Genomic DNA, 21,604 nt, shown 5'->3' with positions numbered 1-21,604 from the left:
GCAGATTTATAAGAAAATGGTGAGATGCCTGTGATGGGCTATTCTGACACCCAGAAATGTTGCTGAGCATTATTTAGAGCAGTGGCACCCAGCTGTCCTAGGAGACAGTTGCCAATGCCTGGAGAAATTTCTGGTTGTTACCAGTGGGAGGGCTGTTAATAAGATTTAGTGGGTGAAGGCCAGGGGTGCAGTTAAACATCCTGCAATGTATAGGGTAACCCGCCCAAAACAGACTCACCTGGCCCAAACAGTGCTGAGGTTAAGAAATTCTGAGTTAGAGAATGATCATACTGGTTTGTAAACAAAAAAGCCACAGCAGCACATATACATATAAGTGTGCATTTGTAAATGTCTATGATATGCTGTTACAAGTGGTACTTGAGGAAAGATAGGGTTGACTTTTGCTCTTGAATTTATATACCTCCTTAATGATTTTTTTAAAAAAGATTTATTTATTTATTTATACAAGCACTGGGTACAGTCAGAAGAGCGGGAGGGTGAGAGAATTCACCAGAGCCAGAGTGGGCAACAGAACAGGCAGACTGACAAAATACACTGCTGAGGGGAGCAACAGGTGTGGCAGGAGAATTCTGCGTGCCATGTGGGACCCTCACCGGTGGCCGGGAATAGAATCGGCACTACAGAGGCTGTGGGCAGCCTCGCAGCCCAGCGCTCAACCGCTGCGCCACCAGGGGAAGCCCAATGATTGACTTTTTTAAAAAACAAAAATTATCCTTAATACACACACACACACACACACACGTGTAATTGAAGCTACAAAGAAAACAAAAATTAAGTTGTAAGTCTCTTACATAGTACAGGTTTTCAAAACTACCATCTTTCTGGAAAATGAGTCCTTTTTCCTGCAGCAGCTTTATAGCATTCTTAAATATACAATGAATGGCTTTGGATGTGGTATCATTCTTAAAATCCACCTGTAGGAAGAGGAAAAAGATAAAACAAGCACGTCTCATCTGAGAGCAGCTCCCTAGACTGACTTGTTTATGAATTCATCCAACAGGCTTTTTATCTGCTGAGTCAAAAAAATTCAGGTATGCACTAGCCTAGCAGGATAGTATTTAAAGAACACTGGGAAGTTTGCTCTGGCAGGACAGTCCTTGGTAACCATTTCACGCCTTAGTTGTGATATTTTTTAAGTACAAATTCAATGATATAAAATGGAAAAATCAAAGCGACCATCTTTGCTTTTTTATATAACTAAAACACTGTATTCATATTAGCACATTTTTTTTCATTAAAATTGTAACTATATATAACCTTTCCCTAAGGAAGTCAAGGAATTTTACATACATTGAAATAATTTGGTGGTTCCAGCAAGAAATATTAAACAGTCTCCTTATTTTAATTGGGGGACAACAGAGGCCAAGAGCTATGCAGAGAACTGTCAAGGCCAAAGGCGGAAGGGGGTACTGGAAGGGAGCAAGACCACCAGGAAGAACCTCTGTTGTACTCAGGGGTGGGGCACTTCAATTTCAGTATTTCTTTCCTTTCCTAAGAGAAGGGTCTGCTGAGAGAGATTCCAGGCATCCTGGCTCTTATTCCAAGAAGTCCAGTCTTCAGCTGCTCCACCATGATTTATTACACTGTGTGCTTCCGGAGTGAGGAACTCTGTTGTTCATCTTGGCCATCCCCTCCCAGGCACAGAGTGGGTGACCAACACAGTATCTGTGTCATGAATTAGAGGTTGTATCCTTATTATTTCATTTTAGTTCACCCTGGAAACAAGGAAAATGGTGAACCACCATTGTCCTTCTATGTATAGATCTATTTCTAATGTGACAGAAATTCTGTCCAGCTATTAAAAAGATCAAACTCCAAGAAATGTGGCTTCCAAAAAAGTGTTTGAAGGCAAAGTGCTGCCTCTACTGAGAGGCACTGTGAAGGTTAACTGGGCAGCAGCCACAGATGAAGCGAGTACTGGACACCTGCCAGTGACATTTCCTCCAAGTGACCAGCAGAGGAAAGCACCCTTCGAATGGTCTCAAAGGCTGGCAGTGCCATCCCTGAAGGCCTCCCTGACAGGCACTGCTTTAATCTAATAGAGCTGAGTGAGTTTTGCAAACACATCCTCTTGGGTTGGAGAGCAGAGTCTAAAGCTTTTAATTAAATGAACTGTCTAAATTTTCACACTTCACAAAACAAGCTGGAGAAGCTGGTCATTAGAGTATTAGAGCCTAAAAATGGATAAACATCTTCAGATTATGACAGCCTCTCTGAAGGGAGGCCAAGAACTATTTGGTGACTCCTACAGGCAGAAAAGGAAGCTGAATGTGTAGCAATTACAGCCACACATCTTTTTACTCTGGGGATCTCAAGCGATGCTGTTCAACTTCCATTTCATATATGAATGCTCTTACTTAGAGGGAGCACAATCGACCAAACATAGCAATCCCACAGAGCTTTACAACTACTTAATCTTTATAATCTAAGGAGACTTACATTCTTTAGTCAATTTAATATAAGAATCCTAAGGCTCAAGGGTTATACTTCTTACCGAGATAGAATTAAACTAGGAACTAACTAGAAATGATTGCCATGTTATACCAGTCATTTTCACGGGGATATACTGCCCAGCATGGCGATGACAGTTAATAATACTGATTTGTATATTTTAAAGTTGTTAATATTATAGATCTCAAAAGATCTCATCACAGGAAAAAATTTTTCATAACTACATATGATGATAGACGTTAACTAGACTCGGTGTGATCATTCTTCAATGTATACAAACATCAACTCATCATGTTGAATACCTGAAGCTAATATATTTTGATTATACATCATTCAAAAAAGAAGTGATTTTTGGTTCTCCCCAAAAGATGATGCAGATTTCATAAGATCAAGCAGCAATAAGAGAATGTGTAGGCCTGTGAGATTAAAAGCACAGTTCCAGCTGTAACCAAGGACCCACCAGAAAAGGTTCTCTGAAAATAGAGACAGTATGTGAAGCTTCCTTCCCAAACACCACTTGCCTCCACTGACCTGAGGACCTATTTCCCTGCTGGCTATAAAGACACAGTCTCAAGGGAAAAGCCTCCAATCTTCTCTCTAACCACTTTTTCCTGGCCTGGGATTTGTGTCTTTCTTGTCTTTTTCTAAAGAGCCATGACAAACTCATCCAACTCAGGAAAACGAAACTGCTCAGAGACAAAACAGAGACTGGCTGAACGAGCTGGGCCTCAGCAGACCTCTCATCTCAGGTCAGGAACTGGGTGGATCTCTGAAATATATATAGTCTTCACTCCCAAACAAATTCAACATTTATTCAGCTGTCAAAGAAACAATAGTTTTGAAAGGTCTGCTTATCATGTTTCTGGATTTGCTAAGAAGGGCTACTATGGAAAAAAGGGGGGGGGACATTCAAAGCCAACCTCCCCCTGCCTTGAAATTAGAACACTGCCACAATTAGTTTTCATTAAGCTATCATCTGTATAACAACTGAGAGTACCAATGGATCTAGGGTTTCACCATCATGATAGAGCATCCTTAGTCTCCCAGGGTTTTATTATGTAGAATTCAATTCAATGTCAATAACTCTCCCAACCAGAGCTAGGTGAAGGAATAATCCATAACTGACAGAAAATAGTTTCCAAAGACAAAAAAAGTAAAGTGCCACATTCATTTCTTTGTACATAAAGCACTGAGCTGACACAAGTTTCTGCTCCAAGCATTTTCCAGAAGCTCTTGTGCAAAAAGTTCCCCATGGATCCTTCTGAATAGTCTTCAAAGAGTCCTCAGCTCTGGCTACTTAATTGTAGCTACTGCAGAAGAGCTGGTGCACTGGAGGAATGTGTTTTTTGCTAAACTTTAAAGTTTCCTTCCAAACATGCTGACAGGAAATCTTAGGAAGCCAAGTTGGCATCGAGCCTCCTCTAAATGATTAAATGGGAAGGTCAATCTTGCTGTCAGCAGACAGCTGGGGAGCTGCGACTGTTTAGGGGCCCCGGTGGCATGGAACAAAGCGGCAGTCGTGACCTTCTCCACTTGGGTGTTTCCTGAAACCTGACCCCTCATCTCCGCCTATAAAATTGTGGGTCACTGGGCACACAAGCCTGGTGCCAGGAAGAGATAATTAGGTTCACGAATGAAACTGAGAAGCAATGGTCATGACTAGGAGGTCAGGGTGGGGGACCTAGTATCTGTTCCACCAGAATCATCAAGAACAACACATTACCTAATGAAGGTATCCCCAGCAGCCCTGGTGAAACATCTGAAGGCTCAGCAATGAAGAGAGTGGTTAAATAACAAGACATATAACAAAACATTATTGTAAATCTCTATATTCTACTAGGGAAGGCTCTACAAGACATGCTGTTCAAAATATAAGCCATAAATATGCTACAGGTGGCCTCTGATATATGATAGTTCCACTTAAGATTTTTCAATTCTATGATGGTGTGAAAGTGATGTACATTAAGTAGAAGCCAAAATTTGAATTGTGATCTTTTCCTGGACTGGTGACATGTGGTGTGACACTTGTGGTGTTGGAGAGTGGCAACAAGCTGCAGCTACCGGCCAGCTGTGAGATCGAGAAGGCAAACAACCTCCTACCCGAGATTCTGAAGCCTCATCAGAAGAGAAAAACTGATGACTCTGTCACTGCAACATCCCCATCTTCCAGCAATTCATTTTAGCTCAATGCCTCATTCTTCAGGTCCAGGGTGCTTTCACCGGTGCACGCTAGCGCTGGGAACCCAGGCCATTCTGGCTTCCCCTTTCAGTGCAACATTCAATAATCTACATGAAACGTTCCATAAAGGGGCTTGTGTGTTAGAGGATTTTGCCCACTATAGGCTACTGCAAGCATCTGAGCAATTTAAGGCAGAAGAGGCTAAGCTGTGGTATTTGTAGGTTAGGTGGATTGCATGCATTTGCTATTTGACACTGTCAGCCTATGATGGGTTTATCAGGACAGGACCCATCATAAATGGGGGAAGATCTGTAGCATTTAGCACACTACCATTTGTATAAAAAGTGAGGGATACAATTACTATAATTTATATATGCATATACTATCTCTGGAAGGACACTGAGACCAGTAATGATATTTCCCTATTGGGGAAAGAAGTAGGAGGGAGCATGGGAAGGAAACTTATCTTTAACTAGATATTATTGGAATTATTTCAATTTTAAAAACCATTCATTCTTCTATTAACAAATAATTATTGAGAACCTACATGATGACAGACCTGTTTTAGGCCATGACTCTAAAGAGCCAAGAATAAGACAGACAAGATGTCTGATTTTATAGAATTTGAATTCTGGGAGAGGAATAGGTAGGCAAAAAATTAATACCAGTGTCATGAGATATAGAAATAGGGTGACAACATAGGGAAGAAGCAGAGGGACTTCAGAGCAAATGGTCTGGGAGGGCAAGAAGGTGACATTTAAGCTGAGATCACTCCCTGGTGGAATAAATGAAATAAATGTAAGTCGTTTTACAACAAATATCCTAAAAGGTGCAGTGGGAGAGAGAGTTTAAAACAAAAGTCTCAAACAATTCTTAAGAATTCTTGGAATTAATTCCAAGCAAACAGTAAACACCAAACAGCATAAATTTACCTGTTACTCCAGGGGTGGGGAAAAAAAGGGGGCAACTCTTTCCAGGAGAAATAAAAAATTACTTAACTGTTCCTTACAATTTCTACTTAAAAACCAGACTGAATGTTACTTGGTTTTTACTTATACTCCTAAAACACATCAGGTTAATGTTATTCTGAAAAAGAGACAAGTCATTCAAATCCTTTGTTTGAAGTGCCAGAATCATCTTGCTCATCAATATAAAGTACCAGATGGATAATTACCTTTTCTCCTCTACTTCCCTTCATCTGGATTCTGCTAAGACTAAATACCCACCTCCAGAAGTTCTAAGAAGTACCACCATCCTTAGACTATTCTCTTTCTTTCTAACCAAAGATTAAGATTAATGAGGCTAAGTAAGGGGAGTTTGGAAAGGGAGGTCCAATCTCATTTCAAATTCTTAGTGGTCAGTGACCTTTCCAGAACAGAAAAAACACATGGCAGAACCATAACCCCTACTCCCCGAGTCCACCTGCCAGTCTAACACCGTCACATCCACCCACACCCCTCAGCTGCAGATCTGGGGGATGCTGCACTTACTTGGTTGGAACAGGCACTGTGAATCACAGGTTGATTGGCAAGGGAGAGCAGCGCCTCCTCCATTTCCAACTCCTGCTGGTAAAAGGCGTGCACTCTCTTTTCCAAGAGGAATTCTTTGGCTTTTTCACTCAGCAAACTCGTGAGACTGTCAAGGTCCAGAGTACTTGGGTTGCTGTTGGGGGCAGGTTTTAAAGAACCTTTCAGGAAACTATTACCTCTGTTCCTTTTGGATGTGCATAAAAAAAACTGAGCTAGTCAGTGCAACACTATATTGGTGCTTGCTTTTGACAAAGGGCAACTGATATAGTGAACACAGAGATAGAACTATGGGAACTAACAGATATTTGTGATGGATCAAGGAAAAAAGTCAAGCTGGGGAAGGGTATGTAAAGGATAGGCCTATTTTTGTAAAAAAACAAATGACAACCCACAAAATACGTGGGTGAATATTCATATGTTTGTATGCACAGAAGACAAAAATCTGAAAGGATCCACATCAATCTAGGAACAGCAGTAACCTCTGGGGAATGAAACTGAGGTGGATGAGAACTTTCGCTTTTGACTTCATACAAGTCATAGTTCGTTTAGTCAATATATTTTTTTGGCATATATAATATATACAAATATTTATAACCATTAAAAATTGAAAAGTCTCCTTTCTATTGGTTCTGTCTCCTTCCAGAGCTCTTGTCTTGAAACTTAAACTGCAAACACACATAGTGTTACTCCTGGGCCCACCCTGCCATCCGGGTTCCCATTGCCTGGCTTTCTGCTAGGGTTGCAGCTTCAGTGATAAGACAACTTACCTTAGTGCCTTTTCCTTCTCGAGGGCTGGGCTGCAGAAAGGCTGGTCATAGATTCTCCTGTAGAGCATGGGCAGCTCTTGCATCCTTGCAATTTGAATGTTGCACACTGGATCATCCACTTTATCTAACAAGCCACGGGGGGAAACATGCCATAGAAATTAGAGATAGGCTCCACCCCAAGTCCAAATTGCTACTAGATGATAGCAAAGCAGGCACTTAAGAGAATCTCTGTCCTGTGTAGCCAGCGGTTAGTCTAGCACTAGATGGTTCCCAGGGATCCCATGAGAGGGTTTGCAATGGCAGGAGCTGACAGGGTCAGGGGAAGGCACTGGGGACACATCTCTTATGGGTAGATGGCAGGGGTTGACCTTGAGATTTCCAGCTGAAAACTGGCTGGCACAGTGCAAAGGGCATTACTCAGAAGATGCAGGATGGTCATATTTCTGATAAGCTGTTTTCTGTCAAAGTTAATGGACTCAATGGGGTGGAAGAAATCTCCATCATTTTGCAGAATATGAACACTGCTCCAGGGGTTTCATGCTTTGAACCTCAAGGCACTTTAGAAACTATGCGGTCCAAATAAATTTTCTAATTCTATACAATAAATCCTTTGTTTTTGTCCCCATCTTACTAATAGTTAATTCTCTTGAAGATAAAGCTAATAAATGCTGATTTTTCTAAAGCAATATAATCACCTCCATTCAATACAGTTCAATCTTTTTATCTGAACTTTTTATTAGTTTGACTTTTAGCTAAGCAAGAGTTTACTGGGTACATAACTGACCAACAACTAACCGGCAATCATATCTTGTACTTACAATAAATCGTGGCACGAATTTCTCGCTCTTCTCTGTACGTGCGGACATAACCTCTGATCCGGATAATGTCCCCAATTTCTATCTTCTTTCTCTGCTCAATGGTCTCTTGCAGCTTCTTGAGCTGTGAGGTTAAGCTCAGTTCTCTAGCACTTGGCACAGCTACAGTTGTTATAACCAGAAAGGAGAGAAAGGCATAACTCAAGCACGACTGTAGGATAGTTTTGGGGTAAGACCAACACAAGATATTTATTTCTTTTATTTCTGATTGGTTGCTCTACTATAAAAAATCTGCACCACCTTTAAAATTCTCTACTGAATAAAAGGTACAAGCTACAATTATTCAAAAGTGGAGAAAAAGGAATGGAGAGTGGAAGGAGGCTTGATAACCCAAGGGTTGAGCTTGGACATACTGTCTGGTACCCTTGTATCATCAGTGTGGTCAAAGGGCTCTGTGTGGTCCTGAGCTCTGGATTCTGTAAGGTTCAGCCAGGGTTGGGGGCAACAGCTCTAAATAATCCTTTAATGTGTCTTTGCAGGGAGACAGAGGTCTGGCATTACAGGAAAGGCTACCCAAGAGTTTCCATTTGTGGTTTTGGTTTATAGAGCAGGTAAATTCACCTTAGGCTGAATTCCCACCTAAGTACTCAATACTCTAACTTTTCATCTTTGTTGAGTAAATAAGCTAATCTCAGTATCTCTCTCTCCCTCCCTTCTACTCCCTCCCTTTCTCTCTCACCATTTAAATAATACACTTAAGCAACTTCATTCTAAATGATTTCTAAATGAAATTCTAAATGATTTCTGCCACTTAAATTTACTTCTAATTGTATTAGTTAAATACTAGCAAGAACAGCCATGAATGTTGGGGAAATACAGGTGCTGTTTCAAGGACTTTATAATGTATGAGCATCTAATCCACACAACCACTTCTATTATAGCCCCATTATATAGATGCAGAAACTGATTCACAGAGTGGTCATGTGCCTTGCCCAAAGTAAAACAATTTAGCAACAAAGCAGGTGCTTGAACCCAGGAAAACACAAACAGGTTTATAGCTTGGTACATATTGTCAGAATGTTTGCCAGAAAAAACAATCTCAAGAACTCTCTTTTTATGAGGTGTGAGCAGCAATGCAAGCATGCTTGAGGTTCCTGCACCATCTTCAGTCACTTTTAGATTTTTAATGCCTTAAAAAATGTGATTCCATAATGGTTTATTTTGCTTTTAAATCGCCAGAGAAAGGCTGTGTGGTTTTATATAAGATGATCTACTCTCTGTATTTCTTTATGTATAAGTTCTTCATCTCTTCTGAATACTTTTGTTAATTTCTGAAAAAATTTTAGGGCAGCTTTATCAGTTATACCTTTTACATCCACACTAGGGCCTCCCCGGTGGCGCAGCTGTTGAGCACTGGGTTGCGAAGCTGCCCGCCGCCTCTGCGGCGCCGATTCGATCCCCGGCTGCTCCCCGGCCACCGGAGGAGGGTCCCACATGGCGCGCAGACCTCTCCTGCCGCCCGCTGCTCCCCTCAGCAGTGTACTTCGGTTCTTCTGCCTGCTCTGCTCCCCGCTCTGGCTCTGGTGAATTCTCTCACCCTCCCGCGCTTCTGACTGTACCCAGTGCTTGCATAAATAAATAAATAAATAAATCTTAAAAAAAAAAAAAAAAGATAAAGAAAAAAATTTAAAAAAATAATAATAATAAAAAAAAAAAGATTTTACATCCACACTATCCCCTCTTCTCATTTCATTGTTTTCTTTCTTATGTTTATTTGATTTCATTTTATTACATAAATGTTTAGAAAAATCTAAATCTTTTAGTGTATCACTCTTGTCAGTGGGTTATTTTAAGCAACCTTTTTTTTTTTTTAGATAATAAATTTTATTGTTATATTCCCCATACAATTGCAGCCCCCCCATTCTGACCCCAATCCCTCCCCTCCCGCCCCCGCCCCCCTAAAAGTGTCTCTGGTTCATAGTTTTTTGTTGATTTTGATTTTCACTTTCTTATAGTTATTCATTTTCCTGGTCCCTTATTTAAGTTTTCTAGATTCCTGCTATGAGTGAGACCATCCGGTATTTTTCTTTTTCTTTTTGGCTTATTTCGCTGAGCATGATCCCTTCCAGCGCCATCCATGTTGCTGCAAATTGCATGTGTTTATCTTTTTTGAATGCTGAGTAATATTCCATGGTATATATGTACCACATCTTCTTGATCCAGTCATCTATTTTTGGGCATTTGGGTTGTTTCCAAAGCTTAGCTATTGTAAACAGTGCTGCTATAAACATAGGGGTGCAGGTGTTCTTTGGAATTGATGTTTCTGTGTCCTTTGGGTAAATACCTAGGAGTGGAATTGCTGGATCATATGGAATAAGCAACCCTTTTTTAAAAGGGTTAAATAGCTCTAAATTAACCTGTAAAATGTCTTTGCACGGAGACAGAGGTCTGGCATAAGGGGAAAGGACACCCAAGAGTTTCCACTTGCAGTTTTGCTTGTGGGGAGACAGATTCACCTTAGGCTGAATTCCCACGTAAGTACTCAACACCTGAATCTCTCACCTAGTTGGGTAACTAGGCTAATCTCATCTCTTTCTCTCCCTCACTCCCTCTCTTTCATTGCCCCTTCACTGCCTCCTTCCACTTTTCTCCCTTCCTCACCACTTAAATTATAAGCTTCACCAACTTGATATTTTAAAAATATTCTTGTGTACCCAAACTAGCGACATTGGTTAAATGCTTAGTATTTTCTACTGCTATACCCTCCCTAGTTCATCATATACTAGGATTCCTATGTGGAATGAATCTCTCTTTTGGTCTGTTCACCAAATTTTCAGCTTTTGAATCTAATACCACTTAGATAACCATAGTTTTGTAAAGTGCAAAGGTATTACTTTCCTTTTAACACATCTACTACACCAAGGGCAAGAGCAGTGCAGGGAGAGCGCTGTGTATCCAGTAACCAACAGCTAGGAATCTAGACACAATCAGCTCGAATGCTACTCAGTTTACTAGGTTTCTTCAGAAAATACCCAAGTATTACTTTTTAAAAGGTTATTCCATCTGTGTTCTGTTCCCCAAGTCCTTGTCTCCTTAGGCTGAATTCTAAGTGTACTTACAAATTTCACTGCCATTATTCAGACAATATAAATGATAAGCAATGCTTCATCTAGCATGGCTGAAATGGTCAGATGGACGGCTGGTCTGAGAAAGGGAGGCCCAGCTTTCATTTAAAAGGTGAGCCAAGTTGCCGAGGGAAGGGTTCAAGCTGTGTAATTTAACGAGCGTAATGAGATGGCTGGAGCCTGACAGAATTTCATTTTAAGTAGCCTATTCCTCCTTGAAAGATAAACCCGCTCTAAAATTCTAATATTAAGGGCCAAGCTTTCTTAACTTTTCTCATAAGCTTAAGTTCAAATAGTACATTCAATATGACATTTATAGGAGTTAATATTATATTCTTATTCCTTAACTGACTGGAACAAGATTTTGACTAAGACTAAATTTTGTTTAAAAAATTAGTCTTCCCTGGCCACTTCCCAGTGGAAAGTTTTTAAGCTGCGGGCAATAAAATTAAAAGGAGAGAATAGGCTAGTAAGGAACAATGTTAAAATATCACTTTTTATGTGAGAATCATTTTCAGATTTTCTCCTTATACTCTTACCTTCTCTCATCAGTCTTAAAGCCATTGCCAATTAAGGTTAGCCTCTGTGACTACTCTTCTATGTATCCATGTGCAAACATCTCAAAACCTAACTCAAGATTAATAGGCATTTTATCTAAATAAGAATTATATAAAATTTCCATTAATGTCATTTCTTAAAAAAAGTTGATTTTGAAAATTTAACAATGCCTGAAACAGGGGTCTGCAAACTATAACCCACGGGCCATCCCATGTGTAGCCTGCCTCTGTAAGTAAGTTTTAATGTAACAAAGCCATGCCGTTTGTTTACGAACATTGTTTATGGCTGCTTCTGTATTGAATAGTATTGAATAGCCCATTGGAGGCTCTAGGGCCCACAAAATACTTATCTGGTCCTGTACAGGAAAAGGTTTCAGCCTTGGTCTGAAACTGTTATATACATTCAAATGACACCTTCTGATTGAAGAAAGAGAAAATACTAGTACTCTCACCTGCAAATCATTTCAATACCCTGGACATATATGAAACTCATCTCATTTGGGCCTCCATGGTGGTGAGGGGTTAAAGTATCAGCACTGTCAAGCTCTCACCAGCACTGCGATGTAAGTTTGATCCCTGGCCAGGGAGCTAACCACATGGTGCAGCAGACCTCTCTTGTCTCGCCCGCTGCTCCCCTCAGTGGTGTATTTCAGTAGATCTGCCTGTTCTGCTCCCCTCTCTGTCTCTGTTGAATCCTCCTACCCCCTCACACCTCTGGTGTATATTCCAGTTCTTGTATGCATAAATAAATAAAAATAAATCTTTTAAAAAACCCTCATCTCATTTGGTCAAGTAAGCATATCTCTTGCTTGTGAGCTAACTGCATGAAAACCTGCTGTATTCTTTATTTTTCTGTTTTTTTTTTTAAAGATTTATTTATTTTTATACAAGAACTGGGGTACAGGCCAGATGCGCGGGAGGGTGACCTCTACACTGGAGATGGAGCAGGGAACAGAACAGGCAGACTGAAGAAATACACTGCTGAGGGAGCAGCAGGCGAGACAGGAGAGGTCTGCTTCACCATGCGGGATTCTCGCCGGCCAGCCGGCCGGGATCAAACCCATGCTGCAGAGGCTGTGGACAGCTTCACAGTGCGGTGCTCAACCCCCTGCGCCACCAGGGAGGCCCCTGTTTCTTGTTTTTTTAAAATCTACAAGGCTTCCTAAGCAGAGCGAACTACTGATTTAGGAGTTCCCAGATTAGGAAATACCAAACTTATGTGAACTGATGGCCAAATTCTAAACATAAATACATCAGAAAATTAAGCAAACGAGTGTTCTGCTGGTCTGTACAGTCACAGCAGGAAGCTGAGATTCTGACAGTTGACTGGCAGAAAGGAAAGAGCAAACCACTGTAAGTGTTAGATATTCTCACAACATCTTACACAAGGAGAGGGACACCACTGGTCCGAGCAGGCCATCTTTACTGCTTCACCCCACTGTGCACAGGACTTCACTGTGCCAAAGTGAGAAAAAGGAGGCCCCAGGTTCTGTATCTCCTCAAGAGCCAAAAATGATATTATGGATAACAAAAATGTTATTATGCATATTATGCATTACAATGCATATATTTGTGATATTATCAATTTAAGCAGCTTTAAAACATACTTAAGAACTATTAAAATATACTAAAAAATTTCAAACACTGTTTTAGTTATCGTTAATGGATTTAATATACGATTTTAAGTCCTCTTTCAGTTTATATCATTTTTTTTAAAGATTTATTTATTTATACATATAAGAACTGGGGTACAGGTCAGAGGTGTGGATGGTGAGAAGATTCACCAGAGACAGAGTGGGGAACAGAACAGGCAGACGGACCGAAGTGCACTGCTGAGGGGAGCAAAGGCCAAGTCAGGAGAGGTCTGCTGCGCCATGTGGGTTGCTCCCTGGCCGGCCAGGGAATTGAACTCATGCTACAGTGGCTGCAGATTGCTTCACAGGTTGTATCTTAACCCTCAGCGCCACCAGGGAGGCCCAGTTTATATCATTTATTATGTTAGTATTATTGTGAGCATAATATGAACTTCTAAATAATAAACAGTATATTATTTAACATCAAAGGAATTCTATCTTACCTTCTTATCAGTCTCAGAATTCCTGGTATATTTGTCTGAACAAAAAATTCACGTCATTGCAGCTCAGAAGTTAGTAACAATCATGTAGAAGGAAGTCTTCAAAATCTTTATAAAAACGTTTACCCACTTGTGAATCAAATGTGGTCAAGTGATATGCCTGGAGCAAGGTGATTCTGACTTGACCAGCAATTACCTAAAATATCCTGACGTGTGTAATAATTGGTATGGTGAAAATGAATTGCTGGAATTTCCAATAACCCATTCACAATCCTGTAGGTTTAGGTGGAAATAAGCACCAAAGTAATGGGAGAAATAAAAACAACTGGCTCCCTGGTGGTGTCACTTTGCAGAGTGGCCAAATAAACCCCTGCCAGTGCTTTCAGTTGGTCAATGTAATTCACCAGTGGATAAATATGAAAAATTAGCATTGTGGCTAAATTAGTAAAATAAAACCCCCTGATTAGTTGCAAAGAAAAGGAAAGCATGACAAATAAAATTACCTGATGAAGACTCAGTATCGTCCAGTTTTTTCCAGCAGATGCAGTTTATAACTCCAGTGCTATCATCCACTGTGACAGAAGCATAAAAGGGTAGATGACAGATTTGGACATTGCTGGGACAGTTGGAGAATTAGCACATCATCACTGCATTCAGCCTTACCAAAAGATGGCATTTTTAATAGCCTGGTTGGGCAAATCCCTTGTCAAGCCTTTGTTTCATTACAGAATAGGTCACCACATTATCTGCACAGGTCAATGTCATACATGAACCTAGCAGAGGAACAATGTCATACATGAACCTATCCTACCTCCAGGGTACAAATGGCTCTTGAATATATATTTTTCCTAGAAATGTTGTCCTCAGGGAGTGAAGTGCAAAATGCCAATGACTCTGCGCACACACAGTCAGCTCTGCCCTCCTACCCTTGCACAAGATTGCATCACGGTCTGTGGTTGTGGCCCAGGCACTCAGCATGGCGCCTCCTGTCACTATTTGCTCTCTCCCTGGCTTGCTGACTTGCCAAGACAAAGCACCCTGAGTCTTTTGGCCTGGACTTTTCTTTGTGACAGTGCTTCTGCCCAGTCCTTTCCACTGCAGGACAAGTAAGGAAGTCAAGTATGTCATAGAAAGGCAAGGTTTTATTTTTATAATAGAAAATAATGAAATCTTGGTCACATAATTAATACTGATCTGGCCTACTTATTATCCCTAGTGAAAAAAAAAAAATCAAAGAATCCCCACAGCACCTGCACTGTTAACTGCAGAGAAATTTGGAGATGTTTGCCATGGGATGGTAGGTGTTCTCTCGTTGCCTAATTTCTGACGAAATTACAAGAGAGGTTGCTAGGCATGGGATGAGTGGGCTTAATGATTTTGAAAAAAATCATCAGCTAGACTATTGTAAAAGCATATGAAAAAAATGAAGAAACAGTATTTCATTGTTGGTTTAAATCTGTGTTAAAAGCAGAAGCCAAGAAGAATAGTTCTTATACTAAAATAAACTCTAGATGGGTTTAATTTTGTTAAATGCAAAACAGAAAGTATGGGTGAATATGTTTTAACTTTGGGCTGATAGTTGGTGGGGTTGGGAGGAGATTTCTTTAGCTGACCTAAAAATAAGAACCCATTTAAAAATAAAGTCTGAAATCTGATTCACTAAATACTAATACTATATAGCCGTTCCCCAAGTGATGGGTTAGTGTCTTAATGAATATAGAGTTCATACAAATCAATAAGGAAAGAGCAAGACTGTAGGAGAAAAAGTAGAAAAGAGAATGTACTGTATAGAAGATACAAAAATGGCCAATGAAGATATGTCTGTATGTTATATTCATTAGTTACCAGAAAAAAAACCAAATTTAAATAATTTCTCAACCATTAGAATGACAAATATTAAAAATACTGACACTCTCATATGCTGTTAGTAGGAATTTACATTAGCACCAAATTTCAAAAGAGCAAGTTTGGAAATATGCATCAAATTTTGAAAGGTATATACCCTATAACTTAGCAATTACTTCCAGTAATTCTTCCTGAGGCACAAGACAGAACATATACACGGGGGAGGGGAGGTGTAAGTCTGCTTTAAGGCTGTTCATTACAATATTGTTTACAGTGCTGAAGCTGGAAACAACCTAAATGTTTTAGGCATAGCATATGAGAATAAAAGTTATAATGAAAAACTATACTCATTGCTGTTAAAAGATATTCATGCCTCATTGAAAAACAGAAACCTTAAGTATAAACTATTTTATATAAAACATTAGTGTACTTTCACAGAAATGAATTTTTTAATAAAGTTTTTCTGTTATTCTATATTGTTATCTTTTTTTTAAGATTTATTTATTTTATGCATACAAGATCTGGGGTACAGGCCAGAAGTGCGGGGAGTGAGAGGATTCACCAGAGACAGAATGGGGAACAGAACGGGCAGATCTGCTGAAATACACTGCTGAGGGGAGCAGCAGAAGAGACAGGAGAGGTCTGCTGTGCTATGTGGGTTATCTCCCTGGCTGGGAATTGAACTCATGCTGCTGTAGTTGCAGATAGCTTCATAGTGCTGAGACTCAATCCCTTGCGCCACCAGGGAGGTCCCAGAAATGATTTTTAAGACATTGAGATGCTAATAGTTTCTTTTGGAGAATGAGGATGAATTCTTACTCACACTACTTGTCTGCACATGTCATACATGAACACAGAACTATTTAAAATAAAGAAATAATTGTAACAGTTATATATCTATATTTTTCAATGTTAGGAACATGTTAGCAATAGTAGGAAGGAGAGTCAACCAATCATTGACACTGCTTTTGTCTGACCTGTTTCCTCCTTTTGCACTTAGCCAATGGATGTGGCTCCAACAGGGCCTCCCGATAGAGGACAGCATGGGCTCTATCCCAGCAGTCCTGAAATCCCAGTCCTGAAAGGGCAGGCTGCTTCAAATTCAACATTCAGTGAAGTGGACCCTTCCATTCAATACATAAACTCCATGTCAGACACAATTGTTCTTACCTCCATAACTGTAGAAAGCATCTCTTTCTCTTATTGCAACAACAGTTCCCAAGATATCTACCTGTCTTATCGGATGCCCGTTGTAAAAATATACACCTGAAATTAAATAAACAAACAACAAAAGGCAAAGTCTGTATGATCACATTATCTGCTTCATTAAGTGTTAGCTATGGGTTGGAGGAAGGGGGTGGGAGTGGATGTCAAAAATCAGTGGCATGTTGTTTGCTCAAATTCCAGACTCAAGAACCAGCCCTCGACAAAGGGCAAGCCCCGAGAAGTTCTCATGTCTTTTCCTTAAGGGCCCTATGTAGAAAGCCTGGTGTTACAGCTGCTCCCATTAGTCTGAAAGGAGGAAGTTGCCCAAGTAGATGTTGCTGATGGGTATTTGCATGTGTGAGAATGAGATGCACTTCCCTCTGGAACTCTCACAAGGGGCCAGAAAATGGGGCCACAGGCACAGCTACATTTTAAGGGACTGGAAAAAGAGAGAGGAAATCACTAGAAAGGCGTCTCTGGTTTTTTTACTAGGGTTTTTCTGGGAAAACCATTCATCATTTCTGTGAATTAGGAATTTTTTTTTTCCTTAAGAAAAAAAAAAGAGAAGGTAATTAGGTTACAGATTACAACTCAAATACTTCTCTTTAAAATTCTATTTTCAAAACCCACACAAGAGATCTGGAGAAACTGAAGGACAAACTGTGTCCACTGACACCACAGGGTGTCTGGTCTCAGGGACAGAACACAGAGGGACATCCTGGCAGTGATGAGTCCCTGACTCCAACCCGAGAGTCCAGTGTTGTCGGGGCTCCTGCAGTGTTTCCCTCCAGTGGTCCCCCAACATCTGTACCTGGACTCCCTATTTTGACTTAAGCTACTAATGTTGAGTTTCTGTCACCTGCAGCTAAAGAGTCCTTACTTTTTTGCTCCCCGTGATGGCAGAATTATTTACTTTCAGAAAGAGGTCAAAAACTTTAGTGATTCCCTTTAAAATAAATATATGAATTGTGAATAAAGAATCATTTATTATATCAGACATTTGGCCATCTCCTCTCTTGTCCCCCAAGTCTGGTCAGAGGCTCGCTTCTCCGTACCCATAAGGCTGGGGCCTGTGAGCTGCACCCCATGCCCTCCAGAACCCCCAGAATGCCTCCCACGGGTGGTTCCTGTATAGATAAAAGTGCTGTAGATGAGTCACTCATAGCAGAGTCCCAAGAGATAGAGTAGTCTCTGAGTCTCAGTCAGAGAGATTGTAGAAAAATGAAATGGTCAAAAAAGTAAACGGTGGCAAATTAAGTCAAAACAAGAACCCTTTCCCTCTTCATGGGCATATTTCCACAGATGACCAATTGGATTGGAGACCAGGCCCAGGGAAATGATGGGGGCCATGAGCTGAAATGGCATGGCCACATGAGGCAAGCAGTCAGTACCCTAAAGCAGAGCTATCCCTATCTAGGAACACTGGATTGAATAGAGACAAGCTGGTTCCACAGAAAATACTGAGACTTTAAGAACAGGACAAATTCAACTGACTTGTTGAGCTCTTATCATGAAATCCAGGGCTCTCAGGTACCAACTTTGGCCAGACCCTTCAGTCCTCTGCTCATGCCTGCCTGCACGGAGCAAACACAAAGGAGAGGGGGTACCACCTTGGTAGAAAAGCTCAGGCTTCTGTATGGCACAAGGGAAGTTCAAACTTGCCCCAGGGATGCAGGCAGTTCCCCCATGGAAGTGTATCCCATTATGATGCCTGACCAGCTTGTGTGCAGAGAAGGGCTACAGTACAGCATTGTTTTGCTGAAGGGCCAAGTGGGGCTCAGAGTGTCCTGAGGTTTAGACCAGAGCTCTAGCTGCAGTCAGCCCTCTCTGCTTCCCCAAGTGTACTGTACATGCACTATTACCTTCTATTTGTGCATGGAGCAAAGTTCCAGAAAACTGTTGGCCTCCCCCTCCCCCAGTCCAGCTTAAGGTCTGCCCTGGTTGCCAGGCACTGTTTGCACTAGCGACAAATACTACGGGATCCACGTGGTCAGTGTGGCTCACGGGACACTGGCAACTGGAGGCAGAGCTGTGAGCCTTTTCAATTCAGGAAGGGCCTGCTCACTGCCCCATAATATCTTTTCAGAAGATCCTGGAGCCACTGTGGGGTATTGTGCTGTTGATGTCTGAAAGCTTGAGATAAGTCCCAGTATTCGTTGGGTCTCCCTAGGACACCCTGGTACGTGCAATTGTGGTTTTTATAGTGAAAAACTGACATTCTTTAACAAAGGGAAACGAACTGGTCAAAAGGTGTTCTATCCAGTCCAGTCTATGGAGAAGACCATGAGAAGAGTGGACAAATGACATAAGCCAGTGAAGTCCTCAAGTCACCTGTGATGGAGGCCAATCCTCCAATATCACACAGTCTGTGTTGGGCCACATTAATAAAACCTCTGATGAAATCTTTACTTAAGGATACAGGAGACTTTCTTGAAAAGGGAGCACCCCCCCCTCCAAGCGTTCATCTCATGGAGTAAGAAGGGCTCATCGTCAAGGATAGACACAATCACTCAGAGATGAAAAAAGAAAAATCTTTCCATTCACAAGTAACTGATGCAAAAACACCTTTTGTTATTTTTTAAAGGTATTCTTTGCTGTTTGCACATTCCTAAATTTTACACAATTTGCTTTTTTCTTTATGACAACCAAGCCAAACATAACAATACAAAAATAAAATCCTAGACTAGTGGCATTCCCCACCCCTCACAACCCTGAAGTGTAGTCTAAAGAAGCTTATTCAGTAAAATCATTGATGTCTGCTGTAACCATGAGGTTTCATTTTTTAAAACTAAATCTAAAACATTATCACTGTGATACAGTAAGTATCAGTGACCAGTTTTCCAGGTTTGTTGTTAATGCAGAATAAAATTCCTTACCCATGGGAAGAGTTAAGCCCCTATCATGCCCCCGATACTTCCTTGAGCAGCTACAGAAGATCCTTAAGCAAGGCTGGCATTTGGGGTGAATTAATTTCTTCCCCAGAGGATGAGCTATGAAGAATACCAGGCTGTTCTGGAAAAAGAACAACTGTGAGGGAGGATGGGACTCCTTCCAAGGAAAAAACAGACCACTTCCAACAATAATTAGGAAACAAAGGTGTGGTGAAAAATCTGTACAAAAGGCTTTAGTGTAAGGTCATCCAAATATATTTATACATAGAACTGGAAACACACAAACGTCCTCTTATTAAATTAACTACTTCTGACTCATGGCTTCCTATTGATTCAAAGTAAAAGTTTAACCAAACTTTTCATTTAGCACAGCATACATGTGAAGATCCATCTACAGCTCTAGGATTTAAATCTACCCCAAACTATCCTTGTTATATTTTTAGGTAGGAACAGCCTATCTTTAGTAATCATCATTCTAATTTTTAAATAAAGTGATTTCTTTGGTTTTACATTTATAATACTTTGTTGCTGCAATTATTATTTCTTGACAGCCCACTGTTGTAAGCACTGGGATTACATAAGTGAATGAGGCAGATGATGTCCTTCTTCCCATGGAGTTTATATCACTTTGATTCTGATTAATTAAAAATAAAACTCCACAAGGAAATCAGACATGGTTAATCTGTTTTTAGAAAGAAAATACCTGAGCTTTATAGGAGGTGAGTCACAAACCCTGGCCAGGTTAAGTGCACAGTTAGGGAAGGGAGCAAGGCCTAGGGATGCCTGGTCCAGTGAGTGCTTCATTAAGAAAAGGCCCATGGGGAAAAAAACTGAGCATTTTTACACAGGAAAGACTTCAAGCAGGTAAAAAACATTTCTCAGTACAAGTTACTCTACTAAGCATCTGTCAAAAATAATAAAGATTTATAAAATGTGGTATACACACAGGAATACTATGCAGCCATGAAAAGGGACTAAAGCTTGCCATTTGTGACAACATGTGTGGACCTGAAGGGTATTATGGTAAGTGAAGTATGTCAGACAGATAAATACCATGTGATCTCACTTAGATGTGGCATCTGAAAAACTAAGAAAAGCATAACCAAATTCTTAGTCACAGAGAACACATTGGTGGTTTCTGGAGGGGGGTTGAGGACGGTGAAATGGGTACAAATTTCCAGTTATAAAATAAAATAAATCACAGGAACGTAGGGTAAGGCATGGGGCCCAAGGCAATAATATAGCAAATTTGAAAAATTTTTCTAAAAACAGATGAAAAAGACTTATTGTGAACATTTTGCACCGTATACAAATGTCAAATCATGTTTCACACCTGAAATGAATACAACATTGTATTCGTTGTAAAATGTATTTTACATTTTAAAAAAAGGTTCACACTCTTTTTAACTTGCATAGAAATGAACCCATTCTATGGTCCAGGCGAGGTCATTTTCAAAGCTTGCAGCAGGGAAGACAGTTGGGGGACAGAGGGTGGGGTGCGATGCAGCACAGGACATCCAACAGGCCAACCAGTCACATACCTGGCACCTGGGAGGATTCCTTCAGGTCCAGGATATCCCCGATGTAGAGTTTCGCAAAGGCCAGAAATACAGGATCCAAACCCCACAAAAGGGAAGGGGTTTCGTCTTCGCACAGCCTGAATTCAGATTGCATCAGGAGGCGAGGCTGTGGCTTCCAGCCAACCTTAGGAGGCTTCACGGACTGGAGGATCTAGCTGATATACACAAACATCAGGATGTGAAGCAGTTATAAAGGACTAAATTGGCATCGCCCCAAGCTGGTCCTGGGAGGGTTAAGTGCAAGAGTCCAAGTCTATCAAACTGCGGGTCTTGAGGAAGGGGCATTCCTCAGGTGAGCACCTGTGAGCTTCATAAGGCTCCCCCCCCAAATCTCCACTAGCCACGCGAGCCTTTCCTTCCCCCAAAACATCAACTTCGAAACGGCTGAACACCCCCTTTCACTTCGGGGGGATGTCCATAAAGGCGTACCCTGCAAATGCTTTAATGGGTGGGGCCCTGGAATGAAGGGGTGCCCTCGAGGCCATAAACGTTTTGGAGCAGAGCAGGTGGCTCCCCCAGTTCTCCTGTCCCTGAACCTTCCGGTTTGCGGAAGGAGAACGGGAA

General features: G+C 40.9%; 1 protein-coding gene across 1 annotated transcript in view; it reads right to left on the bottom strand.

Moving 5' to 3' along the window:
• Nucleotides 1-21,146, bottom strand: part of STN1 (STN1 subunit of CST complex) — a gene marked incomplete at its 3' end in the record, with an annotated part of 29,111 nt that extends 7,965 nt beyond the window's left edge. Inside the window, exons 1-7 of the mRNA XM_084244647.1 lie at nucleotides 21,002-21,146; nucleotides 16,534-16,629; nucleotides 14,022-14,090; nucleotides 7,766-7,924; nucleotides 6,948-7,071; nucleotides 6,142-6,313; nucleotides 813-935 (exon numbers count right to left, since the gene is read on the bottom strand). Coding sequence (XP_084100773.1) covers nucleotides 813-935; nucleotides 6,142-6,313; nucleotides 6,948-7,071; nucleotides 7,766-7,924; nucleotides 14,022-14,090; nucleotides 16,534-16,629; nucleotides 21,002-21,134 — 876 coding nt within the window. The 5' untranslated portion in view covers nucleotides 21,135-21,146. The remainder of the gene's footprint in view (nucleotides 1-812; nucleotides 936-6,141; nucleotides 6,314-6,947; nucleotides 7,072-7,765; nucleotides 7,925-14,021; nucleotides 14,091-16,533; nucleotides 16,630-21,001) is intronic.
• Nucleotides 21,147-21,604: the final 458 nt, after the last annotated feature.

Source organism: Talpa europaea, assembly GCF_964194135.1.
Source record: "Talpa europaea genome assembly, chromosome: 10".
NCBI classification, from domain to species: Eukaryota; Metazoa; Chordata; class Mammalia; order Eulipotyphla; family Talpidae; genus Talpa; species Talpa europaea.
The sequence above is the reverse complement of the archived record's forward strand: the minus strand, read 5'-3'. Positions and strand labels throughout refer to the sequence as shown.